Source organism: Crocodylus siamensis, chromosome 1 (assembly GCF_052110815.1).
Source record: "Crocodylus siamensis isolate JL-2025a chromosome 1, ASM5211081v1, whole genome shotgun sequence".
Lineage (NCBI taxonomy): Eukaryota > Metazoa > Chordata > Crocodylia > Crocodylidae > Crocodylus > Crocodylus siamensis.
The window spans coordinates 191,803,080-191,822,264 of NC_143395.1; the positions used below are offsets into that span (position 1 = coordinate 191,803,080).

Consider the following 19,185-nt stretch of genomic DNA (forward strand, 5'->3'; position numbering starts at 1 on the left):
CATGTGGTATTACCATCTTACTCCTAAATCTATGGTAGGCATCCTACATGCAAACCCAAAGCACACAGATTTTGGGGTTCAGATGCCCCAAGTCTTGTTTGCCCTTTAACCCAAGGAGCAGTTCATCTATGTATCACATACAGTATTCTACATAGGTGAGCCTATTGCACACAGTCCCCCTCAGTGCTGACTTTTTCAAGTCGTGGAGAGCCACTACTACACTGAATAAATTTTGACTTCATATTTACTCCCACAGCTGAGCTATGCATTTCTTTCCCATTTCCAATTATTCCTGTTTCTTCATCAACTTTACATGTCTGGCAAACATCACCAGATGGGGCCCCAAACAGTTCACCCAGAATGCCTCTGTTACCCCCTCTCTCAACCTATTATATATGCATCTGCATATAACTTTTTGTAGGATCCCAGGACTCATGACAAGAACCCCTAGTTCCAGTCTTGAGTGGAGGGCTAATTAACAGAAGGATCATTTGTGGAGGGATCTAAAGTATACACACATACTGAGCAGTGCTGAGCTGTGAGGTCACCATGGCTTGAAACACTGTTGACTGTGCTGAGGCCCAGCCTAATCAGCTGTATGGTAAATCATGAGTCTTTTGGCTTTAACTAATTTCATGCATAGTGGACACGTCTACACGTGATGCTATAGCAATGTAGAGTTGGGAGGCACAAACCATAATGCCGCAGCTACATATGGTGTGGTGGGTTGCTACAGTGACATAGCATCTAAAAATAACTGTGTACCACTGGCACGGCATAATATGGGTTCTTACTGCACCATCATTTAGTACTTCCAAAAGTACATTTAGAACTACTAAATGGTGGTGCAGTAACAACAGTGCTGTAGGGGCACACGTAGATGTGCCCAATTTGTACTATCTATATGTAGATACATAAGTACTATTTAAAAGTGTGTTTAAAATATGTGCTGAAACTTGTAGCAGTTTCAAAAAAGGTTGAATTTATCAATTCTGGAGGAACTAAATCTGTGAGTACCTGTACATAGCAAGTTATGATTATTTCAAGATCAATTTTTTTTTAAATTTAATCCTCACTTCCATTTTCGCAAGGAGAGAAGGGTCTGAAAGTAAGTTGCTCTGGCCCCCTCTGGCAGGTGTGCAGCCTGGGGTGGGAGAGGCTGCCACTACAGGTGGTGCTCCTGCTTCCAGGTGTCCTCCACATCCCCCCCAGGTCTCTTGGAAGAGCTTCTCCCAGGCCTCACAGATGTTCTGCAGCATGCAGGCTGCAATGAAGACCCAGCGTTTGTCCTTGGGGAACTTGATGCAGACGGTGAGGGTGCACCACCAGCCCTTGAGACAGCTGAAGGTGCACTCCACCAGGGCATGGGTCTGGCCCAGGCAGCAGTTGAAGTAGGCCTGGCAGGGGTTCAAGTGGCTGGTGTAGGGTTGTATGAGCCAGGGCAGGAGTGAGTAGGTGGGGTTCCCAATGAAGAGGAGCAGGACCACCACAGTGCCTAGTTGCAGGTCTGGCACCCCCAGTGCAGAGCACCCACTTTCCTCCAGGCCTGGCAGGCCAGAGTTCCAAAAGAGGCAGGCATCATGGGCGCTGCCTGCCCAACCAGCACTCACATGCATGAAGGCCCTGCAGTGGTCCATGATGGTCTAGAGCACCACAGAGTGAAAGCTTCTCTGGCACCCATCTCCATGGGGTGGGCAAGTGACAGGGAGGTGGGTCTGGACCAGGGCCCCAATGCACTAGGAGGAATCCCAAGGCACAGAACCCCATCACCACAGCCAGAGGGCCATGGAGAACAGTGTGCTCCAGCACATCCTGGAGGGTGCCGCATACCTCCAGGACAGCCTCCCCGGTGGTGGCCTTGCCCATGTCAAACAGGTGTCCAGTGTATTGCAAGCTGGCAGGAATAGCCAGCTTGATCAGGGCAAGGACCACCCAGATGTCCATGGGGAGGGCTGGGTGCATGCTAGTGTGTTGCTGCTTCAGGTATTACCAGAGCTGCTCCAGGAGGTCAGGAAGGTGGCCTGGGTCATGTGTAAGGCCTACGGCCACTGCTTGTCATCCCAGGTGTTCTGGACGATGTGCCCCTGGCAGTCCTAGTTGGCCTGGCAGGCCCAGAAGCGGTGGGGCTGGAGGCCCAGAAGGGTGATGGAAGTCCTGGTGGTGGCATCCTGGAGCCCTTCATCAGCAGCCCTGCCACGGTCCAGCCAGGCAGATGGGATGGAGGTGGCAGGTGCATGGCAGTGGCCCTGAAATGGCACATGGCAGGCTGGTAGGTGGTCACTGCACATGGAAGAGCCAGGAAGGGCAAACATGGTCATGGGCCAGGCAACAGTCAGCATGGAGGGCCAGCAGGGCCAGTGCAGAGGCCAGCAGGAGCCTGGGGCACTGGTTGTCACTGCCAAGTGCAAGGGTTGGAGAAGCCATGACACAGGGTGACAATGGCAGCAAGGAGAGTGGTGCCGCATGCTGTCCCTATGCTGGACATGCTGTTCCTGGCCAGGGAAATGACTGGCCAGAAAGCACTGAGCAGAGCTGGCTTTTGAAGAGGGCTGCCGGCTGCCGACCCCTGGCAGCTGGAGCTGGAGCCTGAAGTGGTGGTGGCAGGGGCCCAGCGCAGGGCAGCAAATCTGCTTCTGGTTCCTGCATGTGTAGACGTATGCCCAGCACCATTTACTTGTGTGTAATTTAGTTGTGTATAAACTGGTGCCGCATCAAATGCATGTGTAGACGCACTCCATTAGGTACATCATGCTCACAGTCATCAGACTGACCCTTGAGAGCAAGTATATCATTATTTAAAAACAAGGGGCCTGATATTGTCAGTTGAGAAAACAGCTTCAACACAATGTGCTCTAGAGGGCTTCTCTGCATCCTCTGAAGTACAAGACTTGCCAAGATTCATACTCTAATCAATCAGTCATATCATATGCTGATAATGACTGGAATCTTGTACAATAACTAATGGGGTCTCATTTATTAATCTCAATGCCCCAATTAATCTCACTACCAATGAGAAACCAAATGACCAACGAGGAGATATGTTCTCTTCCGAAAGGGCAAGTGCTGTTATATTCTTTCACTTTTCAGTAACATTTAATATCTTGAGGATAGCTTCAAACACTAGGTAGCTGCAGCATGAGAAGAGAATACACTTCAGCTATTCATACCTAAGCTACTTTTTTAAAGTACTAGCCTGCAACTTTGCTGTTTTGCCCTTTCTTAAGAAATGATTTCCAGATGATCAAACTTTTTTTTTTTATTGCATGTATTGATAAAACTCGGAAAAGTAGCAAGCTACTTTAGATCATCTGCTTATAAGATGACATTTCAGAAAAGGGCATTTTTGTTGCTCCTAGTGTCACAGATATTAAATCGTCTCTGACTTAAAAAAAACATTCTTAATGGATAAAAGATGATGTATTCTTAAGGTATGGTAGTTTTAAAACAATAAATGCAAGGTCATATTAGGGCAAAACTGTTAATTACCTACTTCATTATTGTCAAGGTTAATACAGTATTTGAGAGCAGTAGCTGTTTTTCATCTCCTCTTTGAAACAAGGCAAGACAGCTGTTCTTACAGGCAGATCCATTATAGCTTATCACTAGAGGACAGACCACTAAAGAAACACCATGAAATATGGCTACTGTCACCAGCATCTAGAACAACACCGAACCTGTTCAGAAAGCAATGGAAATAGAAATGAAAGCTACTGCTACTGCTTGAAAGTAGTGGACTTTAATTCAAATAGATTGGGTTTCATTGATTTTAATGCATGACACTTACAGTGACATGAAATTTACTGGCACTCCCTAATCTATTGTAATATTGATCTATCTTAAATTGCACAGTGTTTTGCATTGATAAATGTTCTTTAATAAACATTGGGTATTGACCTTAGCAAACCATGACCTTCCTTTTTGAAATCTAGTTAAAGCTGCACAGTACTGTATGTTTTGATTTTCATTATTCATGCTTGGCTAGTTATTGTACAAGATTCTATGGGATGAACTCAACAGACAGAAACAAACGTTACATAAATCTTAGCTGAATCAAGCTTAGTCTATGATGCTTTGGTTTTAACTATAAAATATCTGTATTTCTTTACTAGCCACATCTTCCTGCTGCCATTGATCTCGGCAGTTCTGGAAACTAATATATTTGTATGTATATAAAATATAGAGAGAGAGCAAAAAAGATGTTCACATATGGAAACTGCCAATATTTGTAAAAGGATGAATTAGAAGTAAAATTCTTTCTTCCAATTTCCAAAGCCATAAAATTTTAAATAGCAAAAATTTCCTATGGGCCGTTATAATAGAGTTACTAGCAAAGAATACACTCACAATTTTTTATGTAACTTCTGATCTCTATATTTTTAAGATAGAGCAACTGTTTTACCTCTTGGAATTTCTGACATTATATTGAAGTTTCATGACATTCTCTCTCTCTCAGCTAAAATACTGTCTATTTGGCACTAGACCAGAGAATACCAATGTGCTGACAAGAGCCCAGACTCTCAAACTTGGGAACCTAAGTTTAAGCAGCAAAATCTGCATTTAGAGACCAAAATGAAAATAGCATTATTTTCAGAGATGCTGAACACCTGCAGCTCCCATTAAGTTCAGTGGATTTTGTGGATGCTTAGCACCTTTGAAACTCAGGGAAGTTTCAGTAAAGGATAACAGGATTTTAGGAGCTTGATCCAATCCCTTTGAAGTCCAGTGGGAGTTTTTATTTATTTTAATGGGCTTTGGGTCAGGTCCTTAGGCACAGCTCCTCAAAGCAGTTGAAATAAATAGGAGTTTGGTGCCCAAACACTTTTGAGGATGTGACCCTTGGTGGTGACCTTAGGCTCTTAATTTTGAAAATTTTGGCCACGGATAATATCCAGTTAGTGGCTTATTTCCACTTACGTAGTGCAAATATTTCCACTTGGCTGGAAACCTACAGTACATCATCCAGATGCATATTCTGTTTGTTCTTGATATACATTATTTCAGGAATACTTCATGAGTTCTGACATTAGTTGAATTCTTTAAAAACATCTTATTTAACTTTGGGGGGGTGGAAATCTATTTAATTTTTAAAATGCATTATGATGACATTCTTAAAGATGAAAGGGAGTAATTATGCTATATTGCATAATTAGCATAATCCCAATATGTGCTTTGGGATTCTTATTTATTTATAGACCCATTAAATGATGGTGAGTTAACTTTAGTTATCACATGAGATATGACACAATATTGGAGACCTGTATGCAAACAGTTTTATTACTCTTCACATAGCTAAATATTAGGTGAGGGGTTAATGCTTCATTGGGCCACCCTGAATTTAGTTTTTTAAACTACCTTCATCGCTATCTACTTTCCTCATTCTAAAGAATTTTTTTTTCCTTAACAGAATACTCGCTGGTATAGTATTATAGGCTTGACTTTGTATCTTAGGATCAGTGAATATTACCAACATGTACTTCCCTTCACTCAGAGAGGGAAGGTTAATAGAAAAGACCACCTATTCTTTAAAAAATTCTAGGGCTGTCAAAAGATTTAAAAGTTTGATCACAATTAGATGCGCAATTAAACAAATTAGTTGCAATTCATTACAATTTTAATTGCGTAACTAAAAACTCAAAATTATGTGCAGAAAAACTTAAAGTTATACAAAATTATTCAGGTACTTTGTATGGTTGGGGAGTGGGTGTGGGAGGTGTTTGTGAAGATGTCAGGGGTTGTGGGTGTGTGTGGGGTTTGGAGCCTGGGGAGGGGGTTTCCTGCATAACCTGGCAGGATGTGGGGTACTGTGGGTCAGGAGTGAGGGGTAGCATCAAGACTGGGGGGGCTGTGGATTGGGAGTGAGGGGCAAACAGACACACGCACACACACAAAAGACCCAGCAGATAAGTCTGTGGAGGGGAAAGGGTGTGGGGGGTTGATTGAGGCCCCCACAGTGAGGGAGGGAGTAGGGCAGAGGCAGGGACTGAGGTGAATGGGGCTCTGGGATGGGTCATAGGATAGTTGGAGCCACGAGCATGGGGGGCATGTGGCCCTCAGATGTGTGCGTGGAGACAGGCTGGCACTGTGGACTGGGACTCTGCCCTGCTGCTGTTGCCCCGGGAGCCATATGACACCATGTACCTCCCACCACTGGGCAGGCAGGGGACAGGCTGGTCCCGACATGGCTCAGCCAGCGTGTGGCTCCCGGGGCAAAGGCAGTGAGGTGAAAAGACCCAGGCCTCAGTAGCAGCCCACATCCATCCCAGCACAAATCCAGGGGGCACATGCCTCCCATGCCTCCCCCAAGGTGTGCACAGTGGCAGGTGCTTCCCCCCTTCCCCACACTCCTGGATGAACTGCCTGTAGCTCCAACTGTCCCATGACCCACCCTGGGGCCTCAATCACCCCAGCTTCTGCCCCTGCCCCTGCCCCTGCCCCTGCCTCTGGCCCATTCCCTCCCTCACCGCGGGGACCTCAATCTGCCCCCTCCCCACACACCCCTTCCCTACCTCATGCCCCTTCTCCTTCATAGACTTGCCTGTTGGGCATTGCTTCGTATGCTACCAGGCTGCATTCCTAGCCACTTGCAGGCTGCAGCTACATGTCTGTGCGCAACCCCCCCCCCCCCCCCCCCGGTGATCCTACTTCAGCCACTCAGAGCCTGTGCTTAGGCTGCCCTGCAGGGTGGTGCAGAAGTGGGGGTGATGGCGTGGAAGTGGGGGTGATGGCAGCAGAGTGGAGCCGAGGCATGAGCTCCAAAACTATATGCACAATTAATATGTTTCTACTGGGAAAATGACACCTCTCCTGGTGGAAACTGAACATCTGTACATGGCCATTATGGTTCATAGGTTCATAAGTGTAGGGTTGGAAGGGACCTGAGCAGATCATCAAGTCTGACCCCCTGCCCTGGGCAGGAATGAATACTGGGCTCATAAGACCCCATGTAAGTTTAAGCTCATATGACCCCAGCTAGGTAATTATCAAGCCTCCTTTTAAAGACCCCTAAGGTAGGAGCCAGCACCACTTTGCTTGGAAGCTGGTTCCAGATCCTGGCTGCCCTGACTGTAAAATAGTGCCTCCTGATGTCTAGCCTGAACCTACTCTCAATCAACTTGTAGCCGTTATTCCTTGTTACTCCAGGAGGTGCTCGGGGGAACAGGGTCTCTCCCATTCCCCTCTGGTCCCCCCTCTTAAGTTTATAGACAGCCACTAGAACCCCTCTCAGCCTTCTCTTGTGAAGGCTGAACAGGTTCAGGTCCCATAACTTCTCCTCGTAGGGTCTGCCCTGCTGCCCCCTGCTCACGTGAGTGGCCCTCCTCTGGACTGTTTCGATGCTGGCCACATCCCTCTGAAGCACAGCACCCAGAACTGGATGCAGTACTCCAACTGTGGCCTGACCGGTGTCACATAGAGGGGGAGGATCACCTCCTTGGACTTGTTCATGACGCATCTGTGGATGCATGACAAGGTGCAGTTAGTCTCACTGACCAAGTCCTCACATTGGCGGCCCATGTTCATTTTAGAATCAATAATGACTCCAAGATCTCTTTCTGCCACTGTGCTTTCAAGAAGGGAGTTCCCCAGCCTATATGTATGCTGCTGGTTCTTTCTGCCCAAGTGCAGTACCCTGCACTTGTCAGTATTAAATCCCATCCTATTCACATTGGCCCACTCCTATAACCTGTCCAGGTCTGGTTGTATCCTGTCCCTCCCTTCTAGCGTGCCCACCTCAGCCCAAATCTTGGTGTCATCAGCGAATTTGAACAGGGTGCTTTTCACCCCTTTGTCCAAGTCGCTAATAACGAAATTGAACAGTACCGAAGACCGAGCCCTGGGGGACTCCACTACCCACATCCCTCCAGGTTAAATATGACCCACCCACCACCACTCTCTGGGTGCAGCCCCTAGCCAATTTGCGACTCATCTGACTGTGTAGGCATCAGTGCCACAGTCGCCTAACTTTTTAATGATAATGGGGTGAGAGACAGTGTCAAAGGCCTTCCTGAAGTCCAGAAAGACTACATCCACCGCGACACCTGTGTCTAATGATTTTGTGACCTGACTGTAGAAGGCAATCAGGTTGGTCTGACAGTGCCCCTAATGAACCCACAATGACCCTTGCCAATTCCCTCAGCACCCTGGGGTGGACAGCATCTGGACCTGCTGATTTGAACACGTCCAGCCCCTCCAGAAGTTCCCTCAGTCCTCCCTGACCCTAGGCCTGGCGGAGTCTCTCTTGAGTCCATTCTGAATTCCAGTGGGGGAGATGTCCTGGTCCCTGCTCAGAAAAATGGAGGCAAAGAATTTGTTAAAAAGGTCTGCTTTTTCATCTGGTGCAACCACCAGATTGCCGAGCGTATCCTGCAGGAGCCCCACATTGCCTGGTGCCTTCTTTTTACACTCTATTTGTTGTCCTTGATCCTTGTTGTTAGCCCTAGTTCCGTCTCTGCCTTAGCCTTCCTAACAGCCTCTCTACAGACTTGAGCAATGGAGGTATAATCGTCTTTGGTAATAGCCCCTCCCTTCCACTGGATGTAAGTCTCATTTTTGGCTTTCAGGCATTCCTGAATGCCTTTGGTGAGCCAAGGGGCCTTTTGAGCACTCTTGCCCCCTTTGACTCACATTGGGACTGTCACCCCTTGGGCTCAGAGGATCATCTCCTTAAGGAACGACCACTCATCTTGGACACCTAGATCCCCTACTCTCTGGGACCACAATGCCTCTCCTACCGATCTCCCCAACTCGTTGAAGTCAGCCCTCCTGAAGGTAAGGGCTACTGCCTTGCTGCAGGCCCTTGACACCCTGCACTGGATGGTGAATTCTAGTAGGCAATGATTGCTATCGCCCAGGTGGTCGAGGACCTGGAGTCCCCTCACTAGGTCATCACCTGTGACCAGTACCAGGTCCAGCAGGATATTCCCCCTGGTGGGACTGTGCACCTCCTGGGTTATGTGGAGGTCTTGTATCTCAGCAAGGAACCTACGTGAGTGGTCAGACCTGGCTGACTGCTCCTTCCAGCAAATGTCCGGGTAGTTTAGATCAGCCATGACAACCACGTCCTTTGACTTAACTGCCTCTGCAAGCTGACCTGAGAATTCTTATTCCAGCCCTTCCCCCTGGTTGGGTGGTCTGTGTAGACCCCCACTGTTAAGTCCCTTTCCCCGTGAACCCCTTGGATTCTGACCCTGAGCCCTTCGGTCTGCCCCTCCTCTGACCCCATCCTGTTAGTTGAGGACATGTATTGCTCTTTGACATAGCGCGCCACACCCCTGCCTTTCTTCCCTGTTCTGTCCCACCTGTGTAGTCTGTAGCCCCTAATGTTTACCGCCCAATTGTGGGTTGAATCCCACCAGGTTTCAGTGAGCCCTACTATGTCTGGGTTTGTACTAGCTATCCAGAGGCAAGTTCCTCCTGCTTATTCCCCATACTTTGAGCATTAATGTAGAGGCATTTAAGGCCTCCTATCGGTGCCTGCACCCTCCCACCAATTCCTGGGACTATCCGGACCCTTGTCACTTCCCTGGGTACTTCTTGTGCTTGTACCTTACAAGTAGGGGTACAACAATATGCTGTATTGACTCGCATATCACATGCACTTTCCACCCTGATCCCACCTCTCCAAAACTGGGTTGCAATTCTTATGTGGGAAAGCAGATTTTCTGTTCTTCAACTGAAGCATATAATAGCTGCCATGTAATGGTTCCCTATAATGGCGACCATGGGTTATACTTCTCTCTGAGCCCAGGAAGAGAGGAGCGGGGTGCATCCTTCAGGGTCACAGCTTGTTTTAACTCTGTTACAGCTGCAGAACTGTAGTTGTGATGCTATAACTAGAGATTGAATGATGTTGAGGAGTGGGCTCTGCCTCTGCTGCCTGGGGCCCGCATTCATGCATGTTGAGCCCATATTGTGGCAGTTGAGGTTCTGGAAAACTCTTTTTGTATTCATTCTTCCTTCCCAAAGCATATTCCCAAATAATACACACATCTTGCTTTGGGAAGCATATAATAGCTGCCATGTAATGGTTCCCTATAATAGCGACCATGGGTTATACTTCTCTCTGAGCCCAGGAAGAGAGGAGTGGGGTGCATCCTTCAGTGAGCTCCTGATATAGAAGTGATGCCCACTTTGTGTGCTGCAGCATCTGCCTTTCTTACCTTCCCTGTTTCAATTCTTTTTTTTTTTTTGTTGTAGCTCCATAAACTCAACAGAAAAATATTGCTAATGAACAGACACCTCCAGAAAGCTCAGTTAAATGCAAAGAAATTATGACCTTGCATTGATCCCTGTTCTTTGAGTTATTTGCCCAGTTTGCTATTTTGTATCTAGCAATATTAAAACAATAGGGAATAAAATAAGAGAAAAGGAAGTAGATTACTTCTTCTGACTTTGAAGCTATTCAGTAACGTGAGAAGACTGGGTATCAATAAGCTAGAGACTCTCTTTGGCAGAATGACTTTGTGATCATTCATATTTAATTACCACATAATAAAACAGCGCATTTGACAATGAAATGCCCATAACTGAATACAAGATTGAAATACCAAAGTGCCATCCGACTTCCCCAGCGCAAATGTATGATCAGCATCAACTTCACATTATCTTAGGGCTACTTTTCAAGAAGAAAAATTCCCCTGAAATAATCTTTATTGTCCATGTACAGTGCCTTCTCTGTGCTGAAGTGTACCCTTTGCTGTGATGTAACCTCCCCTTAGGGTGGAGGAGAAGAATTCTGTCTCCTTTGCACCACCAAAGCCTCCCTGCTTTGGCCCCAGAAAGAAAAAATCTCAACTAGGTTTTGTGGGTAGAAAAGGTACCTGCAGGTATCCTTGGGGGAATTAATAGTTTGAAACAGCATTAACTGCTGCCAAGTCTCCTCTGCAATTGCAGATAGTGGCTATAGGACTCCATCTTGAAGAGTGTCAATGTCTGCTAGTCAGTTCCTGCCAACATCCTTGTTAGCCCCCATGAAAACTGATCAAAAAACCAAAACCACTTTCTGCCACAAATGTCATGCTTTTGAAAATATTTATCTATCCTGAATTTGGCCCAGAAGAAAAAATGAAGTGATTTATTTCTTTGTGGAAGGATTCTCAGAGAAAAAAATAGTTTGGGAGAACTGAAAAGGAATTCTTTAGTTTGCTGACAGCAATTTTTTTGTCTCTTTGGATAAAATCAGGTTAACATTTACCTACTACATAATATGTTGGCTGATCTCGTACAGCATGCTTTAAACTAGCGTCGCCAGGGGATGAGGCCATAGGAGGACACAAGGACACCTCCCAGCATTTATGTAAAGGCATTTAAGGCCTCCTATCGGTGCCTGCACCCTCCCACCGATTCCTGGGATTATCCGGACCCTTGTCACTTCCCTGGGTATTTCTTGTGCTTGTAAGGTATTTACTTAAAAAAATACATTTGGAGGAGAAGCTTCAGCACTTAAATGCTTTGGAGCAAGAACTTGATGTTTGGCAGACAAATCATCCTGATGGTAGGTGATCCTGGTAGCTTTCATTGTTCCTTTGAAAATCCAGCTAAATTTGGCCAAGTTTCAATCCTTTGAAAAATCTTAGTTTCCATGTGCTCAGAAGAGACATATTAGAAGTTGGCAGTAAAATTCTTCAATTTTTGTGGAGCTTCTTTTAACTCCCCCCAACTCCTACATATGATCAGATCACATATGTACCATCTCTACAGAGCAACTGAGTATGTTCCAGCCTAAGGCTATGGAGCCTATGTAGAACTTTTCCCAGACGAAAATAAAAATAAATCCTATGCTAATAGTGAAGTAGGATTTATTTCAGGAAGTCTTTGTATTTAATTTTCTGGTAAAACCCTGTATCTAGGTTATACCTTGCATGATAGTTCTACTTGTCAAGTTACAAACTGATGCACTGTGCCAAAGCAAATAACCATCAACTTGGCTTGCTCTGTAAGCTCCAAAGTAAGCCTTATTCATACATCCAGCTGCCTGACTAAATGGCAATCTCTGTCTGATGCAAACTACACACTGAAAGACTGAAACAGAAGCAACAGCATTGTGTTTACCTATCTGGACATCAGCAAATATTACAGTTTATTGTCTTCCAAAATTATTTTTAGATACTGTGTAGGGTATTTGAGATCAAGACTTTGTCAAAATAGTTGCCCCGTAAATGATTTTATGTTCTTTTCTCATGGTCTGCATTGTTTTTAGTATGGGAATGCCTATTCCAAGTACCCAGCATAGTTGCTTATCTTAGTATTTCTGCATTGCATCTGTCAGCAGTACAGAATAGCTTTAAGACTAGTTGACAGCAAAGGAAATAAGGTTGGATTTTGCCAACTGTACCTGGAAAAGTATCTTACTCCTCCTGTGGTCATAGGACTGGTAAGGCAGGATGGCCTGAGATCCAGTCTATGGACTCTGGCAGATCATCTCCTGTATCCTAACCCCTTGTAAATGGAAGTCATCTCAGGCTCCGAGTCATGCCTTTTACAAACTTTGTTAGGATGAACAATTATTATTCCAGATAGTGTTATCCTGTGTAAAACCCCTTGCTTCCTCCTTGCATTTTACTTAATTCTTGGCCTCAGTGGTATCTGTGCCACAGATTTCCATTGGGTAATGATGCATTTTTTAAAACATGTTCCCTTTTATCAGCTTGGAATTTGGTGTCTTTCAATTTCATTAAATATCCCCCTTGTCATTCTACTGATCTCAGTGAGATTATTTAAGGAGGATGCTTCTCCTAATGAGTGAGCACAGGTAGGTTCTGCTCCTCTTTTAGACTGTGAGGGTCAGATTCTGTCACCCCATACTCGCACTGAGTAACATCTTGCACTACCTGCTTATGAGGAACTCAAATCAGTGGAGCTGCTTCCAAAGCAAGATCTTGCTGAACAGGATAAGCACGTCAGAATCTGACCTTGAGACGTTACAGACAGAAGGACCCAAGACTCGTCATGCCCCCCCTCCCAACTCTTCCAGGGTGTTGGGTACAATGACCTTGGGCTACTAGTCAGGTAGTACAGAGGTGTATCACTCAAGGCAATACACTCAAAAGGGGTTTGTGGAAGAAACAGAAACTGGTAGAAATATTTAAAAGTTTCAATACCTACTTGTGCATTGGGGTAAATCCCATGCCCTACCTCTTCAAGAGAATAATTCTAAGGAGACTCACCTGCACAAACCTCACAGACTTTATCTTCCTTTCTCTCAGTCCCCTCCAACAGGAAGGAGTAATGTGGGCCATCACGACTGATGAGGTGAGATAAAAACAGATACGTAAGGATTTGTCAGGAAGCAGAGTGCCAGTCAGAGGAACCAGTGAGACCTAGCTAGGAACAGAGATATCCAAATGGACACTCTCCCACTACAACTTAGCACTATTTATCATTCCTTCTGTAAGACTGATATCCTATGCAAGTAAAACTGTTTCCACTTTATTAACCATTTTGTATGAAGGCAGATAAGCTATGCCAAGCATTTATCTTAGGCCTCATCTACACATTCAGATAAAGGCAGTGGGATCTAATGCATGATCCACACAATCTTGCCTTCTGCCAAGCCACACATGCATGGCAGGCGGTACAATTGTGAGATTGCACATTACAGTCCATCATGCCTTACACAGCTTGTATGTGTACATGTGTACATGTAAGGCATGTATAGGGGGAGCCCAACCCCAGGCCCCCCTGCACCAGCAAGAAACAATTGCCTGTGGCTGGGACCCCCTTAGTTGAGGGGCACCCAGCTGTGGGTAAGCCTTATGCACCCCTGAGTCTTGGGGATCACTGCTGCCTCAATCCCTAGGATCTGGGGGTTTCACACTGGGCAAGGTGTACCACTGCAGCTGGGAGCCTGTCAGTTGACGGAGCTCTCAGCCACAGGGGAGACCCTGTTATACATGCTGTCACGGAGTCATGTAAGTGCCCTGTGATTGTGAGGGTGATTGGCAGAGTTGCCAATCACCCGGGCAGCTCAGGTGCCGGTTACCAGGATGACCAGGCGGGTCACATGGCCAGAAGGGGGCAGGGCCGGGCCTTTATAAACAGCTTAGGCTGGAGCCTGCCTAGCAGTTTCCTTCTGGCTGCTGCAGGAGCAGGAGCAGGAGCAGGAGCAGGAGCAGGAGCAGGAGCAGGAGCAGGAGCAGGAGCAGGAGCAGGAGCAGGAGCAGGAGCAGGAGCAGGAGCAGGAGCTCAAGCTCAAGCTCTGTGGCTGAGCTGAGTGGCCTGAGTTAGTGGTCGTAGCCTTACCACGCTAACTGGCTGCGATGATGCGGGGAACAAGAATGCCTTAAAGGGAGGTAGGCTTGAGAGCCTTGGTGGGGGCTTGTGTTTGTTTGGAGCAGGGAGACTCTGTGTGGTTTATGTTACAGCCGGGTGGCTTGAGCTTATGTTACAGTTTGCACTGGAGGACTGGGTGAGGCTGTAGGGGAGTGAGGAGGCCTCAGCGGGGCTCCCCAACAGCTTGGGGGTTCCAGGTGCCCAGTAGGGGCACAGTGCCAGCGGGGCACTATTGTCTGTGCTGGAGCGGCACCGTGGCGCCAGGGAGGCACGGTGTGCGGGGTGACAGACCCCAGCCCATAAGGGCGGTGTTTTGCCCAGTGGGGCAGCCGGACCCAGAGAAGGGTCAAGGGAGCAGGCACGGTGGCGGTCGCCTGTGCCCCTAGCGTGCAGAGCGCGGTAATGGCCCCTGAGAGGGCAAGGCCCCAGAGCAGGGCAGAGAAAGAGAGCGCGAGGCATGCGGTGTCGGCCCCAAAGAGGGCAAGGCCCCAGAGTGGGGCAGAGAAAGAGAGGGCGAGCAGGCGAAGAATGCTGGCAAGGGCGCCAGTATTAGGGCGGCGGTAGCGAGCCAGGCCCCAGGGGGCGCCAGCGATTAGCCGGATGCTGGCGAGACAGGCCCAGGGCACAGGGAGCGGGCTGGAAGATAGGAGCCTGGCCCAAGGGGGCGCCAGGCGGGCGAGGAGCCCAGGGTGCCTGAGAGAGAGGGGGGGCACCAGAAGGGCGAGGGACTGTACAACGTCCCCCGGAACAGCTGCGAGGCTTGGGGCATGCTGAAGGGGAGGTTGGAGGCACCCATAGCCCTTAAGGCGGGGTGCATAGAGATACCCCATTTCAGAGTAGGGGTAGGAACATTGGTACCGTCAACTAGGGGAACAGAGGCAGCCTCCCATACAACTTATTTGTCATCAAAGTCGTGGTGGGCGAGATTCTGAGGGTGCTGAGTCCACCCTAACGTGATGGTAGGAGGCGCTAGGGAGTTCACGGCTGCTCCTAGGCCCCACTCCCTCACACATGTAAATTTAAAGCTCAGTACCAATCAACCAGCTATAAAATTAGTACACAGTTTTGAGGTCTAACTTTATAGCTGTTGGAGCTTTTTATTGTGTAATAAGTACTTTGCATGTGTAGCTGGTCTTATTGTCATTGCACAATTAGCCAGTTACTTGCACAATGTCTGTAACATAGAAGGGGGGGACTCATATAATAAGTTGATATGTATAAATACTGATACAGATGTCAAGAAAACTGCAGTTGTATCTAGAGCACCCTCCTCGTTGGATCTTGTAGTGAATTCTCTGTTGGCAATCTGTAGTTAAGTGGGGTTTAGGTTCCTAAGTGAAATAAATTCTTCTGAAAATGTTAACCTGGGCTTCCCTTTTTTTATCCACAAACCAGGAGTACTTTGTTCTCCTCTTCATCCTATTAATAGTAATGATGTACCTATTCTTTTCCATCCTTTAGGCAGAGTTCAACCCTAAGCCCAGTGGTCAAAATTAGTATAAATGATTTTTTAAGTTTAGCTCTGTTAGTTATCATACTCTGTGCTGTTATTCATACAGTATCACATCTGCTACATTCCTTTCATCCACAAGCTATAATTTTGTATCAAGATTTGCCTGGAAGTGTTTGTTTTTTCTAATGCAAATGCTGAGTTTTGCTGATAGTTTGTCATAGCCTCCTCCCACAGATGCCTCCTTGCTGTGCCAAGTGACTATAGGTCCGTGTGACTCAGCCTGACCTTCGCTGAAATGGCTGGGTTGTTTGGTAAAGTCTGTTCAGTTTGTGAATAAGAGATCTGGCTAAGTTCCTGATACTATTTCAGGCGTTGACTTTGGGAGCCCCACTTCAGAGGCTGCTAGAGCTGCCTTGAGAGCCAGCGAACAAGCAAAGTAGCCATATTGCACATTGAGGAAGTCGGTGGAAAAGAATCTTCACTCACCAAGACTGTACAGTGGCTGGGAAACAGCTCCCAAACTGCTCCTGCAATAGCATTGTTCCTTCCTTCTAAGGACCGCCCTCGTAGTCAGGGATCACTGGACAGACCCCTTGAGCTGTGTCCTAGACGTGCACACAAGCTGTCTACAAGGTGTAGATGTAGAATGGTAACAAAAATGGCTTCTACCAAATATCTCTCAAGGAGAACTAAGGCAGGTTTATGTACATGCTAGGCGAGTTAAAAAATATGGGCCAGTTCTTCAGCTGTTATGAATCAACGAAGTAAATTTCACTCAATTGGGGACCATACCTATTCCTATCAACTGGCTCATTCTTGGTATATCTTATTCTTATTGGAAAATTACAGACATCAGGGTGGTCCTCCGTAAGAGTTGCTAATTAAAACCTTACTGAGGAGAAAAAGTGTTCGGTTAACAATTGATGTACAAGAGCAGAAATTGACTTCATATGAACCCTTGCAGCCCATCCCTATCATCCAGGCAGTCTTGGATTAACACATAGGCAAACTAGGCACATGCCTAGGGCCCTGAGACGCAGGGGCTTTTGGTCCTTCCTTCCATTGTGACAGCACAAATGGCCCCATCCATCTCCTTTTCCTTCCCCTCCCTTGCACTGGCCTCTCTACCATGGAGGCTGCTTCCTAGCAGAGACTTCAAGCATACTCCCTGTGGGCAGCAGCCCTGGGGTGGGCCCAACTGGCCTGGGGCTCATGAGTTTGTTTGCCTAGGGCCCACTAAAGAGTTAATCCAGCCCTGTATCCAGGATTGTAACTAGAAGGGAAGTTGAGTGGAGAAAAACAGTTTAAAGAAAAGAGAGCTCATGTATTCTGTCCTAACAATCTCTTCAGCAAGAGCTTTGATATGTACTCCCTCCCCTGCTGGTCTGTACAGTGTTATACTACAGGTAAAGTCACCACAGCCTACACTATCCTTCCAGCTTCCAGGCTGTGAACATCCTAGGGATATAATTTAGCCCTTTCAGAAGATGCCTGAAGATAACTGGATAATAAAAGGCATCTTTGCTATCAGGTTGTCTGCAGAGGCTGTATGCATCCAGTGATAGAGACATAGTTTTTACCCTTTTTTATCTCCCCTGCTGCAGACTATAATATTAAATGAAATCAAATGTAAATGCTGAGAGAGGCTATGCTCAAACACATTGTGCCAAAGAAAATACTGCCTAATAAACTTCACAATGCTTTCCTTTCCAAGGCTCTCCCATAATAAAACATGAGAAAATGCAAGTTATGGAATAATATTGTTTTAGCTGATCTATATACAGTAAATTAGACTCAGCCTATCAGCCTAACCCAATGCAGACTGGTTAGAAATAATAATCAAAATAATAGCCCTAATATTTTCAAAATGACTAGTGATTTTAAGTGCCTCTGATTTTTGAGTACTGAATACCCACTCTGAAAATGAGGCTTTTCTTAAGAAGTCTCAGGTTGGGCACCCATAACTTGGTTACCAAATCACTAGTTTCCTGGAAAATCTTAGTCTGTATTCCTCTCAAAGCCCCTGTTGCATGATTTTGTACTGAAGTATTTGTTGTAAAAAAATATATACTTTTTTTCCTTAAAATGAATGATTCTGAGCTACCTGAGAGAAGTCTGTAACACATCTTGGAATATATTTCTTGCCAAGTCATTGATATTTTTCTGTTCAGTAATTATTGGTCAAATATTAAATAAAAGACAGTATTTAATCAAAGAAATTTTCTGTTCTCAGACTATCGTTAGAGGAAATAAACCTCGCAAGGACACTTCAATCAATGGCCTACTAGAAGAATTTGACAATATCTCAGTGACTCGTTCCAATTCCCTCCGGAAGGAAAGCCCTCCTACCCCGCACCAAGGAAACTCAAACCATGTACAAAGCCACCAGGAGGAAAATGGTTATCTCACATATTCTCAATATTCCAGTGAGTCGGACGCCACTACAGACTATGTCACTGACAAACACAGAGACAAGAGCCTTTTTGGGGAAGAGTTAGACAGATACTGCAAAGGTAGCTATGCCATGAAGCAAAATGGACACATGATAAAAACAAAACCCACAGATGCCTATTATTCAGAGGTTAAGCCCTTAAAGTCAGACATCTTGAGGTTCCTTCCAGATTATAACACGCACATGGAAACAAAAAGCAAACCAATCGAATACGGTGGCCTAAAGTTGGAATATCAAAGGGTTCCAAGTGGATCCACGCTAGACTATAGAGAACCCTTTCACTATGCTCCTTCTAGAACTTCAGTGCAAAGCGAGTGCTCTAAAGAAAGACTGGAATACAGTGACAGCGATTGGGGAAGTGGACCCGGCAAAGATGATTATGAGAAAAGACCAAAGTCATCCTATGTAAACCAGGCAAGTCCTCAACCAACCATGAGACAGAGGTCCAGGTCAGGGTCTGGCCTTCAGGAACCAGTCATGCCCTATGGAGCAAGTGCTTTTAAATCCAGTCAACAAGGACATTCATATAGTTCGTACACCTACCCTCGCTTGTCAGAAACTGCAGCAGGCATCCCGAAGGTAAAGTTAACCTCTGCACCTCTAGCACAGGCCGGTGCTTTCAAAGCTGTGGCTGCTATCTTCAGAACATGGTTCTGTGAGGTGAAGCACCCGAATCTCTGTGTAGGCATCAAAATAGAGGTGGCCTGATACCTTTTCTCATGCTGCACCTGTGCTCTCACTGACCTCACAGCTGCAAGTGCTCAGCAAGTCAACAGTTTTGAAAACCTGGCTGCTTCTACTGATTAATATGAATATGGATTTAAAGGCAGATTTTTAAAGGCATTTATTTCAGATCAGATTTTTAGAGGAACTGATTTTAATGAGAGTTGAATATCTTTCAATATCTTTAAAACATGCCCCTTAGGAAGGCACCTAAAGATCTGGATATGTGCCTAGTAGGATGTTCAAAAATACTGAATTCCAATTGATTCCACTGGGAGTTAGGAGCCTA

The 19,185-nt window shown here is 46.2% G+C and overlaps 1 protein-coding gene across 6 annotated transcripts in view; it reads left to right on the forward strand.

The window, feature by feature from the left end:
• PAK5 (p21 (RAC1) activated kinase 5) overlaps nt 1-19,185 on the forward strand; it is a 258,934-nt gene that overhangs the window by 206,027 nt on the left and 33,722 nt on the right. For all 6 annotated transcript variants that reach the window (XM_090051450.1, XM_090051475.1, XM_090051458.1 and 3 more), the window contains one exon: nt 17,955-18,752. In XM_090051450.1, the coding sequence (XP_089907576.1) occupies nt 17,955-18,752 (798 nt within the window). The remainder of the gene's footprint in view (nt 1-17,954; nt 18,753-19,185) is intronic.